Source organism: Dipteris shenzhenensis, chromosome 26, assembly GCF_047967505.1.
Source record: "Dipteris shenzhenensis isolate YYH24624 ecotype China chromosome 26, Dip_SZ_1.0, whole genome shotgun sequence".
NCBI classification, from domain to species: Eukaryota; Viridiplantae; Streptophyta; class Polypodiopsida; order Gleicheniales; family Dipteridaceae; genus Dipteris; species Dipteris shenzhenensis.
In genome coordinates this window covers 30,576,134-30,586,179 of record NC_141621.1, presented here as the reverse complement: position 1 = coordinate 30,586,179, position 10,046 = coordinate 30,576,134, and the positions used below count along the sequence as shown (strand labels likewise).

At 40.1% G+C, this 10,046-nt stretch overlaps 1 protein-coding gene across 1 annotated transcript; it reads right to left on the bottom strand.

The window, feature by feature from the left end:
• Positions 1-7,157: 7,157 nt before the first annotated feature.
• Positions 7,158-8,415, bottom strand: LOC147884942 (xyloglucan endotransglucosylase/hydrolase protein 24-like). Its single transcript, XM_087397238.1, has 4 exons — positions 8,177-8,415; positions 7,936-8,036; positions 7,636-7,829; positions 7,158-7,545 (listed from the first exon to the last, which is right to left on the bottom strand). Exons 1-4 carry the CDS (start codon positions 8,361-8,363, stop codon positions 7,158-7,160), a joined length of 870 nt encoding a protein of 289 aa, XP_087253364.1. The 5' UTR covers positions 8,364-8,415.
• Positions 8,416-10,046: the final 1,631 nt, after the last annotated feature.

The window sequence follows — 10,046 nt, the reverse complement described above, 5'->3', positions numbered from 1 at the left end:
CAAGAGGAATTTAAAATCCGATGTAGACGTTGGAAGGATGCCTCTATAGAGCAAGCTGCAGAAGTCGAAATGAGAAGCCTAAGGGCATGGTGGAATGCAGGCCATGCAAGTGATTCAGACTTGCCATGGCTTGAAACTTGGTTTGCATGGTGGCATGCTAGGATTTCCCATTGGGGCCACTACATTAGAGGTTGGTTTTGTATTTCTCTTGAATTTTTTTAAAATCATGTTAATAATGTAATTTTGCCATTACAATCTCTGCAATTCTTGGTTTGCAGAGTATGTTAGATAACAAGAAGTACTTGATACCTCGACCAAATCTAGTAGAGTCTATTCATGGTAGTTGGAGGGCTGGATTGAACCATGTCATATATGTTGGTCTCTACAATGCCTCTATTAGTGACCTCTCAAATGCAATTTTACAAAGCTCTAGATACACATCTTTTTTGAAGGGCCAGCTCATCGGAAGTGGACCGAGTCTAGAGACCTTTAAAAAAAGATCTTCAAAATCTCGGATTAACATTAGTGCCAAAACAATTGTTGATCTAACAAGTGATGTTGCAAAGGAAATGGGTGTTGCATCTAAAGTATGTTTTAATGATGGAGATGACAAGACTGTGCGAAGGAAAAGGCCAAAGTCAATGCCTTCAAATATATGTGAGGATGATAGTCACCGCCCTGAGTATAGTTATGCAAATAAGAAAAGATACTCCATGTCTCCAAAATCTAGTACTAAATTTGCAACAGAGAGTTTTGAGGATGATGATTCCAAGAGTGTACAAGAATATGAAGTGCATGATGCAAATTGGGCATTATGAAGAGTTCCGGTAACAAGCCAAGTCCGTTGCCAGGATTGGCTTGGACAAGGAGGAAAATGTAGCAAGCTTGTCAATATAAAGGATCGTGAAAGTCAACGTGGAGTTGTTGCACCATCATTCTTTGGGAGGATTCAAACACCAATTGGAGTGTGCTCCCAAATGATTTGGTTTTGTGGAAATGATGTAACCCACACGTGGAAGCCATCAACTAGCATTATAGGTATTCCAGGACCATCACCAGGAAGGTGGAAGGTTCAATCAGGAACATCCTTGACAAGTGTAGAGATTGCCAGGTTGACAAACTCAGGGTTTGTCATATTAGGAGTGTCAACTCCGATGGTGGGTGCAAGTTGTGCTTCACCAATTCAAGCCCATGATGAAACAATAGTATTGCATGAAGATCGACCTCGGCATCGAGATGGCAAAGCAATTAGATGGCAAAACAAAATCTCCAAAGAAATGGAAGATAGAATTCAGAGGTCATTGGTCATGAAATGCATTGTTAAGGATGCAACAGTCGTGAAGGCCATGGAGCATGCTGAGTTCATTGTTTCTACAGAAGGATCAATGCAAAAAGGTATTGAATACAAGGTTGACATTTCTCCATTTCCTTCTTGCAATTGTGAAGACTTCATTGGATGATCATGCAAATTGGATGCCTATATTCCATGCAAACATATTTATTACATCTTCCTTTCATACCTTGGATTGGATAGCAGAAATAATGTTTGTTCACTAAGCCACCCTGAGTAAAAAAGAGATATTCCAGGCATTGTCCCGCATGCCTTGAGGTTTAGTTTTTGGAGACTGTACTTTCATGATGGTCAATAGAAAATGGAAGGGCTATTATAATAATCCTTTTTCCATGAGGATTTTGAACCACAAAAATAGTATTTTTTTGAAGACTGAACCTTCATGATGTTGAATACAAAATGAAAAGATATCTATAATAATCCTTTTTTCCATGAAGATTTTGAACCACAAGAACAATGTTTTTGGAGCCTTTTACATTTCTCCTTGTATAAATTTTTGGTTTGTTTCTCCACTTGTTGGTAATTGTGGCAGGACGCTTTGTAGGTAACTTATTTGAAATAACATGAACTCAACACAACTAGTAGCAAAATACCAAACTATGAGTGTAAAATATTGACTTAAAATTTGGCTATATTTGTTACATTTCCTTTTGCACCTTGGATTGGATATAAGAAATCCTTTTTTCCATAAGTAATTTGAACCACAAGGATAGTGTGCTAATTATTCTCCACTTGATAATTGTGGTAGGACATTTTGAAGGATGATTTTACATCACAAAAGTTTGAACATGTCTTCTGTGATAAATCATGTCTTCATTTTCATTTGCATAGATTGAAAACTTATTTGAAGATTTGTTTTTTGGTTATTGGTTGTTGTGGTTTATTAGTTTACAAGGATAACCACTTCTTTTATTGAGCAATATGGACCCTTCATTTACAAAACGGTTTCATAATCATGGCCTCATTTCATGAACTTCAAGAGTTAGAAAACTTGTTTAGTCAGAAATGAGGATATCCATTTCTTTTCTTAAGCAATATGACCCCTTTCTTTACAAAAGGGGTCCATACACTTGGATTGTTTTCATAAACTTTGACACAAAAAAACTACATTCTGATCCAATTTGCTCAAATGCTCAGATGGTTTTGCTCAAAAATTAGAAATCCCTAAGATGCGCCAATTGATCTAGTTGAGTAATGGGAGGGAGGGCAGGCCCCAATGGATCCAAGATGTGGGAGGCCATCGAGCTTGGATGAGTATGGAACAAGATCGAGGGTAGAGGCCACCGAGCCGAGTAGAACAAGGCCAAAGGTAGAGTGAGGGAGGCAAGAGTCAAGGAAATTGGAATAGTGAGTGGGAGGGAGCAAGAGCAAGTTGTATGGAGTATGAGAGTGTGGAAGCAGCAAGAGTGAGAATGGGGAGGAGGGAGAGTGTGAGAGTGAGTGAGATTGAGAGCATCGGCATGAGCGAGGGAGTGAGTACATGTTGGAGAGTGAGAATGAGGGAGTAGAGGAGTGAGAGAGCAAAAGTGATAATGAGGGGAGCTCAAGAGTGAGAATCAAGGAGAGACTTAGAGAACGAGGGAGAGAAAGTGAGAGCAAGAGAGTCAAAATGAGGTTGTAAGTTAGAGAGTGTGAGTCAGTGTGAAAGTTAGTGGTAATAGGTCAAGTTAGAGAGTATGAGTCAGTGTGAAAGTTAGAGGTAATAGGTCGAGTGTGAGAGGCAACGAGACTTTTCTGAGAGTCATACTATGAGTGATTAACTGGTACAAAGCATTGTTAGTGCCCATGAAGGTGTTTGTTGATCCAATATAGTAATGAACCTTGTGCTCATGTTGTGTGTAGTTGAGGGCCAATGCACTCATGTACCTTTGTGTGGAGCTGGTGGTGGTGCTTGTTGGTGAACACTAAGAATTGAGAGAGGGGACAAAGGGGAGGCAAAGAGCTACAGATGTCAAAAAACAAGGGAGTCTAGTGCAATATGATCATGTGGACAAGAAGATCATCTTGCAACATCAATCTAGAGTTCATGCAATGCATAGCCATAGGTTGGGACACTCGTTTTCATTATGTCAGTACCAAAGCCATTGAAATCATATTTTCAAAGATCCTAAGGCATATATGAATGTATGGAGGATGATGGGAAAGCTAAGGGAGACACAGAGAGGAGGTTGGAGGATGATGGGAAGCTAAGGGAGGCAAGGAAAAGAGGTATATCTTGAGATGGACGATGATGGGAATGCTAAGGGAGACAAGGGAAGGAGGTACATCTTGACGTGGAAGATGATGGGAAACCTAAGAAAGGCAAGGAAAGGAGGTACATTTTTAGAGGGGGAATGGTCAAAAAATGGGAAAACAATGGAGGACAATGAGTATGATGACAAAGTTAATGGAAATGATCTACATGAATACATACGGTGATAAAGATACACAATTTAGTTTATGTATAGAGAGTCTTAGGTATAGACACAAGAGTCCCTTGGGCACTCATAATATTCCAAAATCTCTTGTGTGGGCATTATATTCCTAAATCTATTATGTGACCTATTACATATTATGCTAGATTTATGGGTTTAAAGACTGATGTCACTGAAATTAACAGTGTCATAAACAATTCAAGAACTAGGGAGTTGAAAGGGAATGTAGGATGGTACCCTTAAAGTAGAGAGAAATGCCATTGTCTTTTCTAATTTCCATGGACCATGTTGATTTTTTGGGTTATTGTCTCATAAATTATGTATCTTTGTATGGTGGTACACTCTCTTTGCTTTTGCAATGTGGTATAGGTTGAATTTAGTAAGGATGTTAAGAAATCACTAGAGAGGATTACAGCTATAGTTTCCATGGATGAGATAAAAGCTGACAAAAGAAGGGGTAGGGTAAATAAGAATATTAGATCAGATGGGTAGGTTAAAGTACACTCTTTGTTTGGCATTCAACTATTATAATTGATAGCATAAGAATCTTGAGCTTTTTGACTCCTAAGTTGATGTCATATAGGTCCTTCAGTGCTTTGACCCTCAGCTACTACGAGATATATGGAAATCAAAGTTATTTTCCTTAAATTTTAAGGCTAGAAAAAGTTTGATCACTCTTGAGAAAATTAAGAGTACTGCACTTGCTCCCCTTTATTATAGAAGAAAATTCAACATCTGTCCTTATTGGAGTGTAGCACAATCATGCAAAATATGTATCACATGCCTCTTGTAGATATTCCATATAGAGGGTGAGCTAAGGACTTATTCTATATTTGGTAAAATTGTTCTAACGTAATATTCTTGAATTCTCAATATTAGGTGAACATACTAGGTTTTACATAGTTCAATACGTCTATAGCCCATACATGGATTGTGGATCTATCTATCCTTCGTGTGTTGGTCGTTCACCTAGATATAGGAAAAATTATGTGGGAATTTTTTTGAACTTTTATTAAAAATCTTGAAAAGGATCAGTTGCAGAAAGCTGAGGAGAATGAAAGTTTGAATGTGCCCCCAGCAATGAGTCATGTTTGGCCTAGCCAGTGCAATAATAGAATAGTGGAGTGGAGATCTAAGCTGGGTAAATCCTTTCAAGAGAGGATTCCTGAAGCTCACTATACTTCCTCCTCAAATGATCTGAGAGAAAATAATAAGTCCAAATGAAATGCATCTTCTCTATGTGTGTGCAAAAAGTTCTAGTGGCAAAGGTCTAACATATGCAAAGACAATATCATATTTTCCACTCTATTCAACATATAGGTAAATTGAATAAGAGAAATTCTTACATCAAACATAAAAGACAAAAATGCATGCTGCTTTTGCAACATAAATCAGGCATTAGAATATAAAAATAAACAAGAGCCCTCACTCAAACATAGTCGCTCAAATTCTGGTCATCCCCTAAAATTATGAACCACATATTTTGGGATGGATGTTCCTATGTGGTCGATAAGCTCCCACGATGGAGTGGTATTATATGTGAATATCCATCTCTTCTTGTCTAATCCTACAACCTGGGACATTTCATATTTTCTCCATTTTATTTCCACAGGGTTTTCTTTCTTGAATTCATTTGCGTAGAGAAATTGCTTCTCCTTCACACCATCCTTTACATCACATTGTGGGAGATTTCCATGAATGCACTCAATCAAGTGCCACTTAAAATCTCCATATGGTTAATCCACTGGCTTTCATACAAAGATAATGTGTCAAACTTGTGTATCTTCCTTTGCAACCAATGCACCCGGCATGGTGTCTGAAACTAGCAAATGAATATTGGCTCTGATCCATAATCACCCTAACGTCACAAAAAATGGCTACACCTAATTATGCATTGGCCCCTAGTCATGAAAGAAGACATCCTATGACTGATCATTGTTATGCATAGTCAAGATTCCTAACCAGCAACACAAGCAATTTGCTATTGTGGCTCGGTTGGGGGTTTCTTTTCATGTGCTAGAATTGGGACTTTAGACCACATAGCACATTCAATGTATCACACTTATAAAGATACCCAACTAGGACTAGCACGGTGATTGTTATTCCAACCATTACTCTCTCTCTCTCTCTCTCTCTAAAAAAATATTTACATATAAATAAATAAATAAAACATAAGATGTAAATGGAAATTGACCAGCATCATGATTTGCGAGGAAAAAAGATAGCCAAAGATAGCATAGGAAGTCTGACTACTATTGATGTGTCTTGTGTCAACCGTGTGTATGATGTGCTCTCCTTCTTGCTTGCATCAACTCCACAACCTATAGACATTCTTCTTGTTTGGAGAAACTCTCGTGTTATTGATGGCCTTTGACGTTAGGGGAAAGTCTTTTAGTGACGAGCTTAACCTTTTGGTTGGACTAAAAAAACTTTTCGTCGTTATAATTGGGTTATCAAAGGCAAAATTCATGTGGTCAATAAGCTTTTATTTGGACGCTCTAAGTTGTGTATGAAGCTGCTGAGCATGTTTTGTTTACTGTCCTTTTTATGTAGATCTTGAACTTTTTTCAAGTTTTGACCAACCGTTTCATTCTCAAAATACAGAAAAGAGTTTGTCTTTAGTAAATGCAATTGAGAATTTTGAAACTAAAAAGAATAAGGGCAAGGGGGGGTGAGGAGACAACAATAGGAGAGAGGGTTATGACTAAGTCTTTTCTTTTTTTTTAACCCCCAAAAATGTTCATTAAATGCAATTGAGAACTTTGAATGCTTTAATGAATGGAGGCTTCCAATTGTGTCAATTTTTTTTTGGGGGGGGGGGGGATGAGGGAAAAGAGGGAGACAAGTTGAAACCTCACTATACTCTCTACATTCAATACACTTGAGGAGCCAAAAGCCTTCTTTTAGCCAATCTTAATTAGGACACCCTCCAAACCTTTCCATTTCAAAACACACATTAGTCAGTTTTAATACTACAAAATACACATTAGTCAATTTTATACCACCCTCCAACCGTTCACACACATTAGTCAATTTTGCTACTAGATTATTCAAAACCTTACTTGGTATTATGAAGACTCTGAAATTTTAGATGGTGCTAAATGCAATAAAGGACGTTTTTTTCGGGCAGGTGTGGCAGTAATGAATCTTAAAAGAATGGGCTATATTTCAAATCATGTCGATATACATTGGCTACAAGGGTTTTCTACCCTCAATTTTATTGTGTTTTGAATCAAAAGAATCCACGATCAAAACTGGGAGCTACCGAGGTAATCCGAGTGCACCAATAGTTGTATAACATATAATTTCCTACACCCATTGGTCAAAACTGGGAGGTACCCGCTGTTTTTAATGCTGGTCATTGGGGCTCATTGAGGTGCCAGCATTGAGGCTCATTGAGGCGTTCGCGTGCATTCTGCAGGGGCGACGGGATATCTTTTCACATCAGTGCAGTAGTTGTATATCATGTAATTTTGTTCCACCCATTGAAGTTTACTTTCCTGCTCAGTATCCAGCGTCTGATAGGTCGCCTGGTTCCACCATTTTCCAGAAGAACACGTTGGAGCTGCGGATTCTACGCACGCATCCAACTTGTAGTTGGTGAAGGATGCAACGAAAGGTGCTTGGGTCCAATCAATTTTGACTAATCCACCCCTGGTTGCCCAGCTATCTCCGTTCCAGATGCTGGAATATATCCGCATTGGTTGCTTATTAAGATAGGGGACGCCAACCGCTTCATTGTTGGCGAACGTTCGGATAGGAGTTCCATCCACAGAGACACTGCATTCAGAGGAAATGCGAGCGTCAGGAGCAAGTAAAAAGAGCGATTGCTATCGCTGGTGCAGAGCAAGTTGAGGGGAAGGGACTTACATGATGTGCTGAGGATTCCATAGCACAGAGTATGTGTGGAAGTCGGTCGTAGGGTCGAACCACAAATAGATTCGTTGTTCCCTCCCACCCACGCCATTGGAAAAGACGTTGGTCTGCAGGATATAAGGCTGGCCGGAAACGTTGCCCAGGAACTCGAAGTCCAGTTCGTCATGATTGGTAGTCTCGGACGACAGCTGCAAGACCCACGAGTGACTATCTAGCAAACAGCGTTGCGTGGGGGCCAACAAGAAAGGAAGGCAGCGTATACAAGAACATGTTTGAGTTTGGAGGAGAACTGACATAGTAGGCGGTGACAGTGCCGGCAGAATTGCCAGGAACGAGCTTGATTTGCATATCAATGCTTCCGAACAGGTATCGATTCTTGGAGGCAAACCCGGACGCTGCATCGATCAAGAGGAGAAAAGTACGAACATGAGCAACTGTTACGCTGCCACATATTTCGTCATCGCTGCTTGTCGTGCCCTGTCTAAAGCAATACTCAAAGTGGGCGAAAAGCTATCCCGCAGAGCAAGAACGGTACCTGAAAATTGGTCCAACGAGAGCTGCATCACGCGGCCATTGTCGACAGTCCTGGCGTGGTCTGCATTGCCGTAGGTGACATAGAAGTCGTCCGTGAAGGAGGAGGCAAGGGCAGAGGTTTGGAGAGGGAGGGGTGCAAGCAAAGAGAGGACAGCAAGGAGGAGGAGGAGGATGGAAGGAGGTGACATGGGGAGCAGGAAGAGGCAGAGGAATGGGGGAGAAGATGCGGAGGCAAGGCAGGCAAAGGAGGGAAGGAGGAGGAGGGGAGGGAGGCGACAGGCAATGGAAATGAGAAGAAGGTGGTGGAGAGAAAGCAAGTGATGAAGGAGAGTATATATAGGGAAGAGGAATGGCGGTTCTGGTGTAGAGTGGGAGTCGAGAGAATGTGTGGGGATTTGTGGAGCCCAGGCTGTGGACAGAATAGAAGAGGCTGCTCAGTGCTGCGGACGCGGTGTTTTAATGGGAAGCAGCTGTTTTTGTGTGTGTTTGTATTCCTCGAACCTTCTCTTTTTTTTTACCTTTCAAACTTGCACCCATACTTTTCAACCTCCCACCCCTCATACGCGGCGTCTCTCTCTTCTCTTTTTTGGCCTGCCCTTTACTAACGTCTTAGTGACGGTTCGAGTTCTTTCAAAAAGGAAAAATAGGGGTTTTTGGATCTCAAAAAATTCTTCAATTTCATTCGCTGTTGTAGGGGAGTTTCAATGCATGCATTTGATGCATGTGGGAGCTGCGTCGTTTTGTTCCTAGACTTGCATAAAGCTATTGTCTTTGTTTTATTTACCTTGGACCAAGAACTTCCACCATATTTTGCATTCTTCTAAGGCTCCATGCATTTGAAGTGCATATAACACATATTTGCATGAATCTTTAACATGGTCTTTCCCTAATCCTCTTCTTTGATCCTCCTCTTGGATTGATAGGCTTATGAGATCGTTCCACTAATAATCATGCCTCTGGCAATCTTTACCACATTGTGGCTAGCAAAGGATGACGGTAGACTCTCAACTAAAGCTATAAGTCTTGCATTTCAAATCCATTCTCAATCACTATCTTTAAGGATATCCATCACTAGATCACCATCTTTCATTTAGAGATTTGACAACTGTGGAGTGAAACATGTGACTAGTGTCTCATAAAAGGACACTAGTGAAGTCCATACGCCAAATGCTTGTGTCAAATGCACTACTTGGGCAAATGCCGTATTCTTTAGTCATGCCTAAAAATGTTGAAATGTGTGCAATTAAAGGCATATAATGCCTTGTATAGAGGGATCTTCTTGTATTATTGTTTCTTGTATTCAACTTATGTTAGTCCTCAATACCTAGGATCGTCATGAAAAAATGGAGCTGATTTTGGGGCCTTTTAGGGTTTGGGAAAAATGTCTTTGAACCAATGAGGAGAAGGCCAACACAACGTAGAAATTCCACCAAAAAAAGGTAAAATTATGAGAAAAAAAAGTACTTTATGTTGCTACAAGCGTGTGGCATTAATGAGAAGATTTGTTTTTTATTCTTTTACAGTTTTCCTGTCCCTATCAAGAGATGTGGACCCAAAATCGAAATAAAGCTCCATTTTGAAACCTTCCTGTGTGGCGACCCAAAACAACCATCCACTTTCTCTTGTTCTCAGGCACCATTCTCTCTTCAACAAGCATTCCTCTACTTTTGCCACCACGAGCCATTCCATTCGCTCTTCGTCAAGCATTCCTCCTTGCATTACTGTTGTTGTGATGCTCTTAAACTAAAAGGGAATCACAAAATAAATCAAACAATATGAAGAAGAAAAAGCTAAAAGGGAGGAGGATAAAAAACTATGGTGAAGGGCTAATAGAGGTAGGAGAAGTATCCCTTGGAGTTATTTAAAATGCC

Bases quoted from the DNA above. Each gene is read 5' to 3' on its own strand.
- LOC147884942 (XM_087397238.1), bottom strand. From the start codon at position 8,363: ATGTCACCTCCTTCCATCCTCCTCCTCCTCCTTGCTGTCCTCTCTTTG. The intron at 7,830-7,935 runs GTCAGTTCTCCT...TGGGTCTTGCAG, and splicing joins GCACTGTCACCGCCTACTAT to CTGTCGTCCGAGACTACCAA. The intron at 7,546-7,635 runs GTAAGTCCCTTC...CTCTGAATGCAG, and splicing joins TGGAATCCTCAGCACATCAT to TGTCTCTGTGGATGGAACTC.